At 41.7% G+C, this 18,894-nt stretch overlaps 2 protein-coding genes and 1 long non-coding RNA gene across 4 annotated transcripts; 2 read left to right on the top strand and 1 right to left on the bottom strand.

Annotated features, from left to right (window-relative positions):
• Positions 1-4,293: 4,293 nt before the first annotated feature.
• Positions 4,294-14,505, top strand: susd1 (sushi domain containing 1). Its single transcript, XM_076731673.1, has 19 exons — positions 4,294-4,581; positions 4,728-4,868; positions 5,420-5,575; positions 6,259-6,411; positions 6,908-7,087; positions 8,401-8,580; positions 8,757-8,936; positions 9,285-9,464; positions 9,555-9,734; positions 9,931-10,110; positions 10,788-10,967; positions 11,481-11,645; positions 11,874-11,968; positions 12,184-12,370; positions 12,537-12,630; positions 13,356-13,611; positions 13,712-13,751; positions 13,961-14,054; positions 14,452-14,505. The coding sequence occupies exons 1-19, from the start codon at positions 4,527-4,529 to the stop codon at positions 14,468-14,470; spliced, it is 2,715 nt and encodes a 904-aa protein (XP_076587788.1). The 5' UTR covers positions 4,294-4,526; the 3' UTR covers positions 14,471-14,505.
• Positions 6,287-16,190, bottom strand: LOC143321369 (uncharacterized). Its single transcript, XR_013077216.1, has 3 exons — positions 15,914-16,190; positions 13,939-14,051; positions 6,287-6,403 (listed from the first exon to the last, which is right to left on the bottom strand). It is a non-coding gene; the product is annotated as an uncharacterized LOC143321369 (long non-coding RNA).
• Positions 15,116-18,534, top strand: zbtb26 (zinc finger and BTB domain containing 26). 2 transcript variants are annotated; one of them, XM_076731671.1, is made up of 2 exons: positions 15,116-15,461; positions 16,359-18,534. In XM_076731671.1, the coding sequence occupies exon 2, from the start codon at positions 16,396-16,398 to the stop codon at positions 17,701-17,703; it is 1,308 nt and encodes a 435-aa protein (XP_076587786.1). In that variant the 5' UTR covers positions 15,116-15,461; positions 16,359-16,395; the 3' UTR covers positions 17,704-18,534. The 2 variants fall into 2 exon arrangements, with proteins under 2 accessions (XP_076587786.1, XP_076587787.1); XM_076731672.1 differs by lacking the exon at positions 15,116-15,461 and adding an exon at positions 15,560-16,257.
• Positions 18,535-18,894: the final 360 nt, after the last annotated feature.

The raw sequence follows: 18,894 nt of genomic DNA, 5'->3' as shown, positions 1-18,894 counted from the left end.
GGTTTTTACTTATCCAGTGAAATATGTATGTGTTTGGTTGGCACAGCACTTTGTACAAACATTCACGGTGCCCAGAGGATAAATCCTACTGACTTTTCTTCTAAATCTGCCATGAAGTTAATTTTGTGGTTTTGAGAGAAATGTCATGACAACTAGTGGATGGATTGCCATAAAACTTGGTACAGACATTCAGTCCCTTTCAGGATAAACTGCAGTAACTCTGGTGATTCTATAACTTTTCATCTAATCCATCATTGGGTAGAAATTTTCCCTCAACTGTACCTTGCAATACATCAGCACGTTAGCATGCTAATGTTAGCTAAATACCTGACATAATAGTGAAAGTATTTCATCAGACTGATCCAAAAATCCAGCAAATCCAATATTACAGGGGTAGCTGTAGGTTGAAGAAGTGCAGTGAAGTCACTACCACTGGACAAATCTCAGTTGTGTTTCAGTAAAAATGTACATGACCAAATCAGTCAGTCCTGATGTACAGTAATGAGTCTGAGGCAGCTCTTAAAATGACAGATACAATGTTCAGAAAGACTGATATATTTACAGTGTGCTTTGCTGTGTTTCTGACAAACATTTTGACAGTGATTGTGTTATTTTTGAATGAAAAGATTGTCTATTGTTTGCCGCTGTTATGGCGTCTACTGTTCGAAATGACCAGGTGTCCGTAGTTTGTTAGTGTCAAACAGAAAGCAGCACAGTAGAAGGATATTTAATGAAAGAGTTTGTCTCTCCATGTGCAAGTGTTCTGCCAAAAAAAAGTCTCCCCGTCCCCCCACCCCCCACACACACATCCCACCCCCGACACTATTTTGCAAGGGCACTGTGACTGCACACTGGGCTTAGTGCCATCCAAGACAATTACGGTTGCTATCAAGAAATACAAACAAACTAGAGCTATTTTTTCACCTATACCAGAACTATAATGGAGCATAACATATGGACTTTCAATCGCATCTTATGGTCTTTGTCATAGAGCGAGCGTATAAATAGATCTTAAGTTTTTTCAAACTGCGATTTTCAAGGTCAAGAATGAGGTCCCACTGTTCTGTTTTCTCTCAGTGCAGCAAGGGGAAATACATGAGGAAGCAAGGAAAAGGCGACACTGCCAGCATCCCCCTCTCTTCCCCAACAGGGAGCAGCAGTGTGCAGGTCTACCATGACTACCAGAAGGTGGCTTTTAAAATGTATCCTGGGAATGGTCATGCTACAGAAAACGGTTCTCACAGCCGGAGAGACCACATCACCAGCCGAGATGGTACGGGCAGGATGTCCTCCGTTCCAGACATCATCACTAACAGCCAGGACCAGAGGTGCAGCATGAAAGACGAGAGTGTTCAGAGAAACTCCACATGGATGATGGATTCGAGCAGCCAGGCCTACTCGGGGCCAGAGGACAATTCCACAGATCCACATGAGACCCTGACAGAGACTTCAACTCTGACCTTTGTGGATGCCCACACCCTGGAAGAATCGGCAGAGAACCACAGCCTCCATGGGGTGGGGATGATTTACCTCAAGGAGTTTGTGCTGATAGATGATGATGATGACGGAGACATGTCGCTAAGAGAGAAAACGGTGACGGACTTGTCTGTCATGGATGGAAAAGCTGCTGATCTGGTGTGTGGGAGGCTGCTGTCCACCTCCAGTGGCTCAGTGTCAGAGTGTAAGGAGGAACCTCCGGCTCCTGAGGCGCCCCCTCCTGAGGAAGTTGAGACTACACATGAAAAGGAACGGTGCTGTCACTGCACTATTCTATGACCAAGCAGGATATGAGGGACCGTAGTTTTCAGGACTGTGAAGCTGTCCTGGATAACTCTGTGCTCTGATCTCTCTGGCAAAACACTGCTTCATACTGGGTCCATATACTTTATGTGTTCCTGTTGAAGGACAGAGCACATTCATAGGTATGATGACATACGGTAGTGTTTTGTTTTCTAGTTCAACTTTTCTTTCATTCAGATGTCTGCCATTTCTGTCTGGCACTGAGCCATTATTGGTCGTTCCAAACACTCATGTCTCAGATGTCAGCCACTTATGTGTTTTTGTAAGACTCAGTTATTTACATAAGTATGAAATGTATGTATGCTGAGAGGTGTAATGCTCTGTTTGACATGCAGAGGATGTGATCAGGTGGGTAAGATGATGTTAACAAACATATCTCTGAAGTCTGTTATAACATTTTGATACTAAAAAATGCATGTTTTAACCCTAACCCTGTAATATTTGATCTGAATGACAGACCTTGTGATAACTGTGAAGAAGGTCAAGAAAGGTCAGGTGCTTACAACAAATAAAGATGGGCCTATCTTCAGTTACCAAATTTTGTGTCTAGTTATTTATTCTGTATACGCACATATTGTTTGGCCATGGGATAACAGCAACCACAAGTGTGCTTCAGAAAATTAGGACAATGATAAGAATGCGCACTGATTGCATTGTTATGCCAGGGTAACATGAAATGAGTGGACACAGCAGTCATGGCTCAGTTTGCACTGAATCTGCAAGATACCCTGTGGACTCTTTGACCTCTAACAGGCAGTAAGGTGCAAAGAAGTGTAGCAATGCGCCAACAAAGGCAGGAAGAGGAAGACTTTTAGCAAAATGACTTATCAAAAAATATTCAGCTTTGTAAGTGTTTTATGATAAACAAAATAAGTAACACTAAACATCAATAAAACTTTTGTTTACAGCAAACTCCACAAGGCACCTTTAAGGAAGCTAACCTGTATGTAAGAACTGGCCAACTGTCAAATTCATATTGCAGACAAATGGGAGGCGGCATACCAAACACTAAGGGTTTCGCTATTGTAAGAAACAGGGAAATGCAGAGTCAGAAGAAACCATGCCCTCTTCCATATGACGAAAGCCAACAGAACCAAACCCAACAGCCTCCCAGTGAACACAGCCTCCATGACCGTCAAAGGCCAGTTTGACAACAGGGAATACAGCACCAAGTTGGTTTTCTTGCCTGGTTTGACTCCTGGCACCCTGGGGCTGACCCCACCATAGCCCCCACTCAGGCCTCTGAAGGTGGGCACTGACCGATGCCCAACCTCCCTCTGACTCCTCTCCACTTCCCACCTGTCCTGTTGCCGCCTGCCCTGAACCCGCCACTGTCCATCTGTCATGTGACTCTGTTGTGCTCTGAGTCACTAAACAGCACACATCACACTTTTACATATGTGCAATATTTTATTTTTCATATTGTTCATTTAATAAAAGGTTTTGATGATGATGGAGACATGTCACTAAGTTTATTAACATTAAATTAAATTATTAGTTCTTCCAACAGAATCCATGTTGGCTCGTACTGTATCTGAGAGCTCCCTCAAAGAGCAGAGCAATTTCTGTCAAATCTAACTGTTACTGGTCAGTTCTCTGACGTGAGTGCTTCTGACTGAACTCGTGGTTTTGCAGCAAAGAAAATCCAGTAGAAAAGAAGAGCAGCACTGATACGACGGTTCACTAATGATGGATCTGTTGGACATGCAGTGCAGAAATAGCACAGCAATGAGTGTTTAGCCCTAAAGATGACAACAAGGCAAAAGAATGACTGAATAAACTTAGCTTCCTGCTGACTTTGGGTTAAAATTATTGTCAAATAGCTTTGCACTGTATCATGTCCAGTTGTGGATATGGGCCCACACAAAGACCCAGTCTCTCTGGATATACTGGAGTTAATCAGTCCAGTCAAGCAGGCACTGGTGTGAGGTGATAGTTTGCTAGTTTGAGTGACAGAGAGACCCCATGAAGGACCCTGCTGGGCAGAAAGATAGCAGCTCACCAGACTTATCACACCCTCCCACTGCACTTCAACTGATAACCCCTCAGCAACCACTACAGACCCTGTGGTAAGGAGAGATGTTGACTTAAAACAGCAGTTATACATATGCAGATTATTCTAAAAAGGATTAAATGAGACACCTTTAATCTAACAGAGGTTAGAAACTGTATTAAATACATAGGACAGAGGGTTAGCTGCAACATGATATTTATAACAGTTTTTGGTCCACAATAGCAGTGCCAATCATTTATATTAACTTGTACTAATGTGGCTTGTCAGTCATCTAGATAAAGACCCTTACCAAGCTATCACTGTTTTAATGATGCAGTTAATGTGCTTCTGAAAGACACAGTTATGTTTTACAAAATGCCACAACTGTTGTCAGAGGGCACCCAGGAGGTTCGTTGGGCCAATTATAGCCGTTATCAGCCACCGCAGCACGAGTGTGTCAGAGTGATCACTAACACATGTGAAGCGTAACTGACTGTGTCAGCAGATGACAGATGAAGCCACAAAACCACCAGCTGCAAGAAGGCCATTGAGAAAATGGAGCATTTCTCAGAGTGACCTCAGCGAGCCCACTCACCGCGTCCTCTCAGGCCTGGTTATCAAACCCGCTCAGCGTCATCATGGTACACAAGACGGAAATAAAACATTTTTAAAAGATGGGATAAGAAGGTCGAGCGTCTGCTGAAGGGAAGAGCACGACAGACACTCAGAGAGGATGGACGAGAGAAACAGAACAATGATGGTAGTTTTTCTGCTCTGTGTCATTGCAGGTGAGAATACTGCTGACAGGTTTTTTGTCCCATCGTTCACATTTGGTGATATTTAATACATTTTTTAAAGTCTTTATGTATCACTGATAATTGGATGAAAACCCTTTGAAGATACTGACCGATGGACGTCCCTTCTGTCCTGTCAGATATGCTAGCAGAGAGCCACACTCTGGATGTGTGTGCCACCTGCCACGCTAACGCCACGTGTGACGACAAGTCAGACGGCTCTGGGAAAGTTTGTAACTGCAAGTACGGGTTTGTTGGAAATGGAAGAACCTTTTGTCAAGGTAGGAAAAAAAAACTTCTTTTGTTTGTGTTTATCATGAATAAAATGAAATCAAATTTAAATACTGAATTCACCAAACAGCAGATTAGTGAGCAGCGAGTGGACAGGGTGGAGCATTTTAAAAGTAATTTACCTGAAAACAAAGCTAAAAGCTGAATGTTGGACTTACATCTGTCAAGTGGACACAATTACAACAAACACAACTCCAAATGTATGCTACTGTTGTGTCCTCAATGTGTGAATTATGTGCATTTTCTTAAGTGTTCAAAACACAAATAAGGGGCCGCTGCTATGCTAGCAGCTGCGTGAGGCTGTCAGCACAGCAGTGGGTTGATGCTACTGTCAGCTTGTAAGGAGGCGTTACAGCGTTCACTATCTTCTTGTAGTTCAACATGTTAAAATGCTGAACACATAGTACGACTGAGCTGACGTGAATGTCATTCCACACTAGACATTTTGGAGGAAAAGCAGAGATGGAATTACATAATAACATTAATGATTTAAGCTCCTTCTTGTCTACGTTGAGGTCTGGTAAATGTTTTTGTCTTCCAGATAAAGATGAGTGTCAGATAGGGGCCAGTAAGATCTGTGGGCAGCACGCCACATGCCACAACACATACAGCAGCTACTACTGCACCTGCCTGGCTGGCTACAGCCCTTCTAACGACATGCCCGTCTTCATCCCAAACGACGGAACCCACTGCCAGGGTGAGTTTAGGCCGCGCCTGGGTCTGTTTTACAGGGCTGTTAAAGGCATTGAACTACAGAAAAGGAAATAGACCAAAAACAGGGAGGGTAGACATCCAAAAGGTAGGTATGTGAAACCTTTTTATGTTTATCGTATTACACAGAAGAGTTTCAAAATGCAGACTAAGAATGAGAAATGACCAAATAAATGCTGCACTTCGGCATTATTGTTATAAATTCATGAGTAGACTTATTAGCTCATCTAATGCTATTATACAGACTCTGGTTTATCCTGAGATGAGCTCAGTGAGATTCATGTCAAAACTGCGGAATAATTGGCGCTCATGCCTTTACAAAATAGGTGGTTGAGAACTGTTTTTATATCTTTGTATACTGTAAATATAACTGTAATTATTTGCAGTATTCCTTTTATACTTTTTTGTTTTTTTTTTTAACACACCTATGGATCATGTGTCTGCACTTCTGTCCTTAATAAAGAAAGATTGATTGAGTGGCATCTTGTATTAAAGGCTCAATTATTATCAGTTATTTCAGACAAGTAATAAAGTCTGTTAAACCAAATAAATCAGTGGAGAGTGAAGATGGGCTAACAGGCTGACATCACAGTTTGGACCTTTAAGCCTTACTAAGTGAGTGACATCATCATGTTTATGTTAAACGCTCCTTTACCTTTGGTTGTGCAGACATTGACGAGTGCAGGATCACTGGCCTGTGTGGAGAAGGAGGCCAATGTAGGAATCTTGAGGGAAGTTTTGACTGCAGCTGCAAGCTGGGATACCGCGTCCACAATGGAGTGGAGCCCTTCCTCCCTCACACAGACAAAGCTTCCTGCAAAGGTAAGACTGCATTAATGGGATTTGGATAAGCAAAGTGACAGTTTTGAATATAAGAAATTTAGTCACTTTTCCATTGGAATATGAATTTGCTCCAAACCCGTTTAAAATTAGTATGCTGTGTGGATGTTTTGGGACAATTCAGCAAGAGACGGTGTTTTAAACAGACTGTCAAACCCTTTAAAATACAATACATTCCTACTGGGTACTCTGCCTGTGTTTCCCCATACAAACTGTACTCCAAAGAAGCGCCTGAAGTTAATTATAAATACAGATTCTAAATAAAGTCTGAGATTATAAATAAAGACTGTATTTGGAGCTTCTCCAGTTCCACCCAGTTTAGATCCCTTCATGTCATTCGTGTGTGTGTGGAGCCCTCAGTCTGATGCTGGCTGGTATAACAGTGACAGTCCGTCCTGAATGTGAAATCTGTGCAGGTGGTGTGCTGAGCGGATGGAAAGCTGAAAACTTAAGCCTTGTATGCTCTTGTCCCACTCAGTGGTTGACTGTGGCCAGCCGACGCCAGTGAAGGACACGGTGCTGCTGTCAGTCACAGGGACCACATACAGCAGTGTGGCCATGTTTGTCTGTGATGAGGGCTTTGTCTGGAGGAGTGGAGACAACAGCTCTGTGTGTGGAGCTGATGGACTGTGGAGAGGACCCACCATGGTCTGTGAAGGTAACACAACACAAGCCAAAAAACATCCGTCTGCCTCTCTCCACAGCTCTTGTTTGCTCCTCTAGCATTATATAACTAGTCATGATCATTCATCAGCACACCGTGGCTCTGTGCCTCCTCTGCTCTTTGGTGCTTGTGACATTCATGATCTGGAAAGGTGTGTTTAATTGACTGGCTTTTCAGGAGTTCCTAACAGTGTCAGATCAATGTCAAACACACCGTAGGACCGGTTAATATGATCTCAAATCTATATCTCAATAAAAACATTTATCTTGATAAACTGTGTAATAATAAAAATCATAGCAAGTATTTTTAGCCATGCTAGTGGCGTGGCTCCAAGCATGGCAATGTAAGTCTGACTATTGCCATGAAATTTGGTACAGACATTCATTTTTCTCTCTGGATGAATTGCAGTCATTTTAATGATCCATTAACCTTTCAGCTAGCAGAATCATTGGGCCAGAATTCGTCCAATACTCTGGTTTCAGAGAGGATGACTGCCAAAGCAATGACAGACTATGGGCTATAAGCATGCTAGCATGGTTTAGAGCCCATAGTCTTGCTGACTGTCGATCTCCTTTGCAGTAATATCAAAAGATATTTTTCTTACTTTGATGTTGCTGATTAAGTTATGAATATTTAATGTTAACAGGAAGAGATTCAAACTATCAGTAATTCAACATACTGGTTTTATTATCCAGCCCTAATAGACTTAATGGAATAGCAACTGGTTGCAGCCTCATTGGGAGCTCACGTGCAGTATGTATCACTGTATCAAAGCAACAACAGAGGCGGTAAAGGGAATGTTTTTCTTATCTTAATATTTGATTTCATCTTTTCTATTATGATATAAGTCACACCTATACTGGAAAACTGCTTCATCACATGATTTCTGAAGAACACATATAGTTGTCAGTGCCAAAAAAAAAAAGGTAAGCATGATGAGTGTTTTTTCTTTTAGAGGATAAGTTTGCAAAGTCTGTCTGTCTGTGTTAAAAACAGGACTGTGAATTTTGTCTTCCATCTCTTCCACTGCAATCGCATTAGGATCTCTTCACAGCCAGTGTGAGCAGGAGGAATGATTACAGCAAGCAAAACCTGTTGAAATGTTCATAAAGGACGCTCTTATTTTAAGGCAGCCTTAAAGGGATCATAACGTAATGAATATCCCGCTGATGACGGTGCATGTCTTTAGTGAGTTTTTGACCAGTTTCAGGAGCACGGGGCTCAGAAAACTGATGAGTCACTCAGAGTTCCTGCAGATTTTCCACTGAATACCGTTTCATGGAGCATGTCACTGCTTTGGCTCTCAGAGGTTGACTGTGGCTCTCCCCCTGCCCTCCCTCACTCTCATATGCTGTGGAATAAGAGCTCAAGGATGGGCACTGAGGTGCTTTATCTGTGTAACTCTGGATATCATAATGTTGGAAAGGGCAACGTGTCCCTCTGTACTGCTGCTGGACAGTGGGAGAGACCATCCCTGATCTGTCAAGGTACAGTCATTGTTTTATTGGCTAATTTTCGAGTTTTGAAAACCAAACTTTGATATACGTATCCTCTTTTTGTTCTCCTTGCACTCTGATCTTCCTGACTTGAGTAATCTGAGTGGGAATTAATCTGAATCCTGGTATCCTTGTAACATAGTTGTGGTGTATGTTATTCCTCGTAGAGACCTTGTGTGGGAGGCCTCCTATAATTGAATCCACTGAGCAGGTGTGGAACGGTGATTCAACTCCTGGCAGCACTGTGCTCTATTTTTGTAAAGTGGGCTTTTATAACAAAGGTGGACATAATGTATCGATCTGTAAAGAAAACGCTGAGTGGAGCCCCCCAACTCTGTCCTGCCAAGGTAATTCAAGCAATGAATGAACACCCTGAAACGGCCCTTTTACGTATAAAAAGAGAGGAAATTTTTTCTAGTGGGGTTGTTTTTATATTGTCACATTTTATTCTGTGTCTAGTTTTTGTGAAAATGGTTTTGTTTTTGTTTTTGTTTTTGTTTTTTGACTTATCTTGATTAATTAGTCTGTACATACCCTTACAGGCCTGAGGACAGCTACTCAATCATTATTATTATTAATCATTAATTAACAGAAATTATTATTTTGTCAATTATTAAGAATTCATTTGAATAAAACTTGTATATATATCTATGTCTACTCTGTATAACCCCTCTGTATATCATTTCCTGTCTCAGAGATATTATGTGGGGATCCTCCTATGCTGCCTCACACTGGGCAAGTGTGGAACGGCAGCTCTACCCCTGGAAGCACAGTCACCTACTACTGTGAGATAGGATTTTATCACAATGAAGGAAAAAACACATCATTGTGTACAATTAATGGCTACTGGACAAAACCAAATATCACATGCAAAGGTAACAACTAGCAACAAAACGCTGTGGTTGGTATTGTTTTGCATTGCTGTTGTCCAGAGTCAAATAATAATGCAATTTCCATCCTTGTAGAAGTTGACTGTGGTGTGCCTCCACCCATCCCTCATTCATTCATGCTGTGGGATAATATCTCCACTGTGGGCTCTCAGGTTGTTTATCAGTGTAATTATGGATATCGCAATGTTGGAGAGGGAAATGTATCAGTTTGTACGGCCAGTGGAGAATGGGAGGGAGCCTCTCTGCTGTGTCAAGGTGATAATGACATTAGTAAGCACAACAGAGTGCTGGGTTACCTGCCTCAGATAGAACTATTAATACAATCCTCTCAAATATTGGCAATACATCATAATTTGTATGCTGTAACTTAACAGTATGATTCTTACTGTCATCACTCCACATCTATCCAGCTACCAGTAACCTACAATGACTTGCTGTCTCTTTGTTGTAGAAATCAATTGTCGAGAGCCTGTTTTTAAAGCTCATGCTAAAATGCTGTGGGACGGCACATCACACACTGGCAGTGTGGTGTATTACCAATGTGAGGAAGGATATTACACAAGGAGCCTGAGAAACTTCTCAGTATGTGAGGAGAATGGACTGTGGGAGGATATTGATCTATGGTGTGAAGGTGCAATGTCTGATGACAGATATACTGACAAACTGTATTAATTTCTGACTATATGCAGCAGTAGTTTGATATATTGGGAACTTGTTTACTATCTTGCTGAGAGTTAGATGAGAAGATCAATACCACTCTCATACTTGTGTGTTCAATACACACACACACACTTTGTTACAGCCAGCTTAGCTTAGCATAAAGAGAGGAAACAGGGGGAAACAGCCAGCCTGGCTCTGTTCAGCAGTCAGAAAATCCACCTACCAGCATCTTAAAAGCTCCCAAAATAACATGTTAAATCTTGTTTGTTTAATTCACACAAGCAAGGAAGTATAAAAGTGACACATTTTGATTTTACAGGGGGTCATGTGCTGGACTATTTCAGTCTTTGTGCTAAGTTGAGCTCATTGGCTATTGGCTGTGGCTTCATCTTTACTACTGAGACATGAGAGTTGTGTGGATCTTTTCATATTATTCCTAAATGTCAAACTTTTGTGTTAAAATGCAAGTATTAGTACATTTCTATACACTATGCAAGTACTGCACTCTAAAGTTACAACAAGTCTTTATACTGCATCTCCTGATCAGCTGTCATGGAGAACTGGACTGTGCTATTTGTGTTCGTCTTGGTGATATACTGTATGCCTATTATTAGCACACAGTCTGTGCTAATTCATGTCTGTGTGCAGAAATAAGCTGTGGTCCCCCACTAAACCTCCCCCATACTAACCTCCTGTGGAACTACACCAGTAGAGCGGGCAGTGTGGTGCTGTATGAGTGTATGGATGGATTTTACCAGGAGAGTGGAAATAATATTTCAACATGTTTACAATCTGGAGAGTGGGGGGAAGTGTCTGTGAAGTGCAAAGGTACAGCGATAACCTCGATACATGGACATGCATCTATTTAACTGTGGAAGAGTCAGGATTTGTGATTTTTATCATGTTATTGATGTGTTTTTGTTGATGCTTTGATTTATCTGGACATTAAACTGATGAAGGCTCGGTTCTCTGTTGTTTCAGTTGCAGTGAGAGGCTCCCTTGTATATACTACTTTCACTCTATGTTTTGTGTTTGTTGTGGGCTAAAAGGTAAATTGAGGTAATGAATAATGCTTTGTAGGTTTCAAAGTATCCAGAGTTGTGCTGGTAAATCTATTTCTGTTGGTTCACAGTACTTCCGAATTAATGTTTAGAACACAGCAAATGTTACAAATGATTTACTTGACTCATTAATGCCTTTTACCACCTGATGACTCCTCCAGTAGAACCCAAACAAGGACACACATAAATATGTGTGGAATATATTATATATAACCATGCTGATAAAGCCCCACAACACTATACTTGTTATCAGTTACTTAAACAGTGTCATTTTCTCCAGCTAAATGTGGCCCAGTTCCCTTCCTTGCCAACTCAGAGGTGGTGTGGCATAACAGAAGTGTTGTGATCCACCGCTGTGTGGATGGATATCACAGCTGGAGGGGCAGCAATGTGTCTGTGTGTGGCAGCTCTGGCCTGTGGCAGACAGCTTCACTGAGATGCATAGGTGAGTGAGAACATAGCAAGTGAATATAACCCCACTAGGGACATTTGGAAGTTGCAGTGTTCGTTAGGCCCGACAAAATAAAACCATCTGAGTAATTGTTCAGCTGTGTGGAGGTATCGATATGCATTGGGAACATATTTGTAGAGGGATTTGGGATATTTTGAAATGACGAATAGAAGGTGAAGATCTGATGTACAATCACTCTTTTCATTCCCATTTCTCTTCCAGAAAAAAAGCCACCCATCAATCACCTGTTTGTCGTCAATGAAAAATGTCTGCATTGGAAAGCAGAGAAATATGAGGAGGATACAGAAGTTTACAAGGTAACAGAGAGTTTATCATCCTGCTTTCACTGCAGTTGCTGTTTATCTTTGACCTCTATGTGTGCTTACAGTATTTGCCAGCATAGGAAACAGGTGCTTTCAGTAATTACTTCTTTGTGAATATGTATGGACAGTACAGCAGCATTTACCATGCAAGTATATTACTGTTTTTCAACTCTATGGAGGGAGACTGATGCCACATTCAATGTAACCAGGTGACATACATAGGATCCAGAGACTACCAGAGGTCCTTTCATGATAAAAGGAAGCGGTTTCTGAGCTCCAAGGCTGACCAGCTGGACCTCTGTCTGAACCTGCTCCCACTCACAAACTACAGCATCTCAGTCACTGCAGTGTCTGCCAGATTCACAGCCTCCATCACCATGAACACCAGTTTACCAGGTAACAATTTACAGCCAACTCTTGAATTTACTCTACTCTGACAATATGCTTTGTAAAACCTGGTGTCATCAGTTTTCTGGAAATACTTAGCACTGATGATCTATTTCGTTTAATAAAGTCTTCTTTTTACTGAGCATTTCACATTAAATATAACCACATTTGACAGTACCTCCAGCACCAATTGTCTACTACCAAGAATTTGAGACTCCTGTACCAACTTTGAGGCTACGGCGATCACACAACACACTGGACCCAATAAGGTAACAACCATGATGTGGGGGGGATGTCTATCGTCCCCAATTTCTAATGCTGCTTGAGTCTTTATGATTCAGTACAATACTCGCAGCTTTGTTCAATACCTGACTCACATTGGCCCAGAAATGCATAAAATTTACTGTCCTATTATTAAAAAAAAACCTCAAATCTACTTCATAACATGTTGATAACTTCTGAACAAAACCCTTGAACTGCTACATTGAACATGCATGAATATCAAATCAGCCTCATCCGGTTTTCATGGCTATCAGCCAGCATTAGCTTATTGCAGATACATCAGCTTTGGCATACATGTCGGCTGATGAGCAATAAGAAATTTTAGTACAGAAATGCCAAACTAGGTCTGAGGTCATTTAGAAACAGTGTCTCCATTACTGTCGTTTGTCCACCAGAGAGCACTGACAAGTTGATTGTTAAGCTGTGAACTGTCCCGCTTTGCGTGTCATAGTCCTTTAAAAACAAATCTAAGGGATCATTAATTAATCAATCTATTAATTTGTAAATGAATATGAAGCAATTGGTAAGTAACATGATTTGTACTAATAAACTGTGATCTACTAGTTTCATCACTTCACATATATGAGATTATAGTGTAAGATATCTATAAAAGACCACATTACCCAAATTAATATGGTCGTTATATAGTCAAGTTAAAATGTTGCATGTTGTACTTTCAAAATAAAGCACTTCTTTGTTCTTCATTTGGCAGTTTGTACCAAGTGTTTGTGCTTCCTGTGGAGGGGATCATGATGTTTGACTGTTCCTCTCCTGAGAGCACAGACCACTCAAACATAAGGAAGTCCTCAACAGAGTACATCACCGGCCAGATTGATGTCATACATGTTGGGACAGAGATGAACTTTACTGTAGGAGATGGACTCTATTATGGAGGCTTCTTGAACGCACCACTGGAGAATGGCAGAAACTATTATATCATCTTACGAGCTGTCAGTCAGTGGAAGACGGTAGGTGCTGCTACTTTACAGTGTACTATAAAAATATATTGATTTAGAAACTGCCTTAGATTTTACAGTTGTTAAATGACCTGAATATTTTCTCTCCTAGGCTTTAAAAAGTTCCTGTGTCCTCTGGGCTAAAGTAAGAGGTAATTCACTAACCAAAATACCCAAAATGACTTTTGGATTGAGATTTGTTTTCGGAAATTAAATTTTACCTACTTTCAACATTTGGAAGTTGAAGCAGAAGGTAACAGAAAGTACTTTAAAAAAAAAAAAACTATGTAAAATGCAAAAACAAGCAGATGTACAAAGTGCCATTTGACACTCACTCACACTCAGCATTTTGTTGCTCCAGGTACATCGTATATTCTGAGGGTTTCATCTCTGTCTGCTGCTGCATCAATAGGACTGGTTGCTTTGGTCATTGTAGGTGGATACAGTTTCTCCTGGTATGGAAGATAATACAACACAGTACATTATCCACTCTGTTAATGTGTTTTCATGCGAGAAACTCCATTTATCTGTCACTATGTTAATTCATTCAAGTGCATTTTTAACAGTTTAAAGTCACTCTACAAAGGCAATATACTGCACAATCACTGGACATTTCAGTTCATATTTTTAACATTAATTTTTATTTTGTTTTTGGTGAAATAAATATAGAATGACAAAATCCAATAATCCTGCACATATTGAAAGTGGCCTGTTACATTTCACTAATAAATGATTGTCCTGTCGATGTAGATGTTTTCCACATGTTCGAGGAAAACAGTGCACAGGACTTTCTACAGTTACAGTACAGGACATTGATTTAATGACCTGGTTTCCCTCTGTCTTCTTTTCCAGGCTTTTCAAGAAGACATGACACACCTAACTGCTGATGTTCTGTATTTTTTATTTGAATCTTTTTTTTTTTTTTTTTTTTGTTAGTATGACAAAATGAAATTGCCTTGACTTCCTACCTGTACATTCTGTAAATAATTATAATTAAACTTTCTTTTCAGTAACTATTGGATGTGTCATGAATGAATGCTTGGATGATTACTGGATGTGAATACAGTATGTACTTGGAATTACAGGCAACCCTCTGTAGAGAGCTCTCCATCTGTTGATTTGACATTTGACCCTCTGGCATGCTCCCGTTATTATACACTGCAGTAATAAGCCATGTCTGGAGGTGAAACACATTTACTGTTTCCAGGTGTGATGGCATGGTTGATAGGACATGACACTAAATCTGAGTCCCAGAAGCCTACAGGCTCAGCTCCCCTTCACTCAGTCACTGCCTGCTCGCACTGGTCTCGTCTCCTGGATCAGTCTCAGATGGGCAAAGGCACGTTGGGTAAAATGACTGATCCACTGACAACAACCAGACTGCAGCTTGGACACAATAAATATCTTAATCCTCCTGCATGCTGCAGGCCTACTGATCATCTCTACGTAATTGTCAGCTGCAGCCCCCATTAATTCATGACATTTGAAGAATTTCTCTACTTACTGCAGTTTTTTCATACAGACAATTCAGACTACCTGTGAGTAAGGTGCCTTCAGGGATCAATAGAGGGATATTTGAAAAAAATTTCATTTAAAGATCAGGATGAAACTGAGATCATGATAAGCAGTGTTTATCTTAAAATTGTTATGTTTAGACTCTATGTTATAAGTCATTTTGGATTGTTTAGATTCAGGGAGCATTTGCGGAGAGGACGAGAGCAGATGCCATAAATTGTACTGGGCCTTTAAATGGGTTTTGCATCCGGAGCAGCTCCTCCACATCCCCAGAGAGACCCGACACAGGCCAGTGTCCCACCGATGACAACCCACCTTTAACGGGTTTGTTTACAAGGGCTTAACAGGTACACAACACTTATCGCTGTGTCACCCAAAATGAAAATGCAGTAGTACCAGTATTAGCTAGTTAGCTCGGTAGCTACACGCATGCATGTTAACAGACAGTCTGAGATGTCCACATGGAGGAGGAGGCCAAAGGAAATATGGAGGCGACTTGTTATTGTTGTCATATAGCTGCAGCTACCGTTCGACATGGACAGTCACTGTACAAGATTATTTTTAGTCTTACTGTGTCCCAAAGTGTAGTGCCCAGGTTTTCTTTTCTCTATTTTCCTCCAAAGAAAGCCATTACTTAAACGTTACCTGTGTGCTAAGCTAACACCGATGCGGACACTGCTCAGTCAACTCTGACAACAATAAGCTGTTAAACATTAATGTGTCATTAATCGGCAAACCTCAGCAACACTTCCTTTTTAGTAAGGCTTAAACGTTTTTGGTACAATTACAGCTTTGTTACCTTTTGTTTCTGTGGATGAACGTCGAAATGAAGAGTTGGCAGTGTTTCCGAAAACATAATAAACATTACAGTATATCATTAACCAGCTAACTGGCTAATGAGACACGCTAGCTCTTGTTAAATTGGCAGGTTTTTGAACCGAGTCTGGTGCTGTGGTCTTAATCTCAGCCTGTCAGGAGCGCAGCAGTTGGTGATGCCGTGATTGACCCAGGTGGGCTGAAGACATGTGCTGTGTCTTTCCTAACGTAGACTGCCATTAGCGTCCAAGCCTGGTCGAGTTTAACGTGAAAAGAGACTTCAGTTTACAGTATCCTTAGCCAAAACCTTTGAATTTATCTATGCAGGTAATACTGCCTGCCTTCAACTAAACACATTATATCAAGTTCACACAATTTATAGCATGTTGCTGCTCAGATGATTCAGTCTCTGTGTTTGTCCTCAACAGGTGCACTGCTGCTGCTGCTGCTTGCCGTCAGTTCACTATGGCCCAGAACCAGGTGATCCTGCAGTTCCGCTTCACCACATTTGGGTTCTCCATGCTGCAGAAGATGAACCTCCTACGACACCAGAAACGCTTCTGTGACGTCACCATACGCATCAACCAGCTGGAGGTCCCCGGTCACAAAGTAGTGTTCGCCGCCGGCTCCTCTTTCTTGAGGGACCAGTTCATCCTTCAGCAGGACTCCAGGGAGGTCCAGATCTCCATGATGCAGGAGGCAGAAGTGGGCCGGCAGCTGCTGCTGTCCTGCTATACAGGTCAGCTGGAGTTTCCAGAGCTGGAGCTGGTGCATTACCTCACAGTGGCCAGCTTCCTCCAAATGGGCCACATTGTGGAGCAGTGCACTCAAGCCCTCAGCAAGTTCATCAAACCTGCACACCAGCTGGAGGTGGATGTGGATATGAGGAGGGAGAAGAGGGAGGAGGATTTATCCTCTGCGGCCCAGAGAGAGCAGGAGTGCTCCCAGGTCCAGACTGTCCATCAGGAGGATGACGAGGTGGAGCAGATTGAGGACGACAATAATGATGACGACGATGATGATGACGACGATGATGATGTGATCATGCAGCCTAAATCTCCTCCACAGAGGGGAGGGGATTTAGGCAAATCTCCAAGGCAGGGTGTGGTGAACAGTGACATCACTATAGTAAAAGTGGAGTCTGTGTCTGACGTGACAGAAAACTCCATCTCTCGTTACTTCCCCACGAGCCCACCTGCTGCCCTCCACTCTCCCGAGCCCCAGCACTCCCTCATCAACTCCACTGTGGACAGTCGTGGCAGTGAGATGGCGGTTCCATCTGGCGTGGCCGGGTACCCGCTCAGTGCTCCTCTTCAGTCCCCCCCTGCAGAGAAACACACTGTGCACCAGCGGAACTACGACAAGCCTCTCCAGTGGTACCACCAGTGCCCCAAGTGCGCTCGGGTCTTCCGCCAGCTGGAGAACTACGCCAACCACCTCAAGATGCACAAGCTGTTCATGTGCCTCCTCTGTGGAAAGACCTTCACGCAGAAGGGCAACCTGCACCGACACATGCGCGTCCACGCCGGCATCAAGCCATTCCAGTGTAAAATCTGCGGTAAGACCTTCACCCAAAAGTGTTCTTTGCTGGACCACTTAAACCTGCACAGTGGGGACAAGCCACACCGCTGCAACTACTGTGACATGGTTTTCGCTCATAAGCCAGTTCTCCGCAAGCACCTCAAACAGATCCACGGAAAAAACAGCTTTGACAACGCAAATGAAGGCAGCCTGCAGGACGGGGGGCTGGACTTTGATTTTGGCCAAATATGAAATCTGTGGACCTTTTTTTTTTTTTTTTTACTAATTTTGTTGGATACCATCAGTCATTTAAATTAGGGCTGAACAATTAACCGAAATATTATCAGAATTGCAATATGGCCAAGTGCAATATCCAAATCACAGGAGCTGCAGTTTTTTTTTGATAAAGGTTAAGTTGTCACACTATGCCATAAAATTAAATTAGACAGAGCATTGTGGTGCTTCAGAGATGCCCCTATACGAATCATTTTCTCCGGACATGCTTTGTTTGAGAAGGTGAGTGAACACGATGGCTGATTCCCAAAGTGTCATCCTCGTCCTGATGAGTTTAACTGGAGAACAGAAACCTGAAAGAAGTTTTCCTCATCTACATTTCACTGTAGCTTTGTTACTGTGTTTTTATCTTTTTTCTACATTGTACATGCCTTCATATCGTACTTGAAAATTCAGCACTGAAACACAGAACATAATGTCTGTACATCATTAGTTTTATTAATGAATTAACGTGTGTGTCTACATTGTCCAATGGAAAAAAAACATTGCAAAATGAGTATATATTCAATATATATGTATCATCTTCATGTGGATATTGTGTATACAGTTTGCTGTAGCCTTTCTTACCTGTGTGACTATGACAACATGGACATCATAACTGAGAAACGAAAAATATTTTATTGAAGGCAAGCTACACCAGTGACAAATAGGATGCCAAAGTGTCTGTGTAAACTGAAATGGTTCTTTTACAAACTTAATATCTGAGGTACTACTGGACCAAAGTGACATTGTATCTGTCCTGTGTTCATGGAAGTCGATGTGTGTTATGAAATTAAAAACTCTAATCGGTTCTAGTTGCAAGTCGTCTTTCACACGTCTCTGCACCGTTCATGCATATCAGGATTCAGTATTTCTGGAAATATAGTGCAAACGCTGCATTCTTGATGTTGAACTGAGTGCAAAAACATGTTAAAAACTAAATTGCAGGATAGTGATGAGACTGAACGAATTGAGTTTTCAGATCTTTGAGTTCTTGTGTAGCACTTCATTCACAATGCACAAGAGCAACAAGCACAAATGTTTCAGCTAATGCTCAGTGTGGACGCTCCGTTTTATGAGCTTGGAGTGTATCTGACAAGCATGGAAATGTGTGGTGAGCTGTTTTAACAGTCTCATTGTGTATGCTGTGGTGATTATGAGTATCTTCAT

The sequence above is a fragment of the Chaetodon auriga genome, chromosome 5 (assembly GCF_051107435.1).
Source record: "Chaetodon auriga isolate fChaAug3 chromosome 5, fChaAug3.hap1, whole genome shotgun sequence".
Taxonomy (NCBI): Eukaryota; Metazoa; Chordata; class Actinopteri; order Chaetodontiformes; family Chaetodontidae; genus Chaetodon; species Chaetodon auriga.
This window is presented reverse-complemented; position numbering and strand designations above follow the sequence as displayed.

Excerpts from the sequence above, each read along its gene's own strand:
- susd1 (XM_076731673.1), top strand. The coding sequence starts at position 4,527 with ATGGACGAGAGAAACAGAACAATGATGGTAGTTTTTCTGCTCTGTGTC. Across the intron at positions 7,088-8,400 it reads ACCCACCATGGTCTGTGAAG|AGGTTGACTGTGGCTCTCCC; the intron begins GTAACACAACAC and ends TTTGGCTCTCAG. Across the intron at positions 11,646-11,873 it reads AGCTTCACTGAGATGCATAG|AAAAAAAGCCACCCATCAAT; the intron begins GTGAGTGAGAAC and ends TTTCTCTTCCAG.
- zbtb26 (XM_076731671.1), top strand. The coding sequence starts at position 16,396 with ATGGCCCAGAACCAGGTGATCCTGCAGTTCCGCTTCACCACATTTGGG.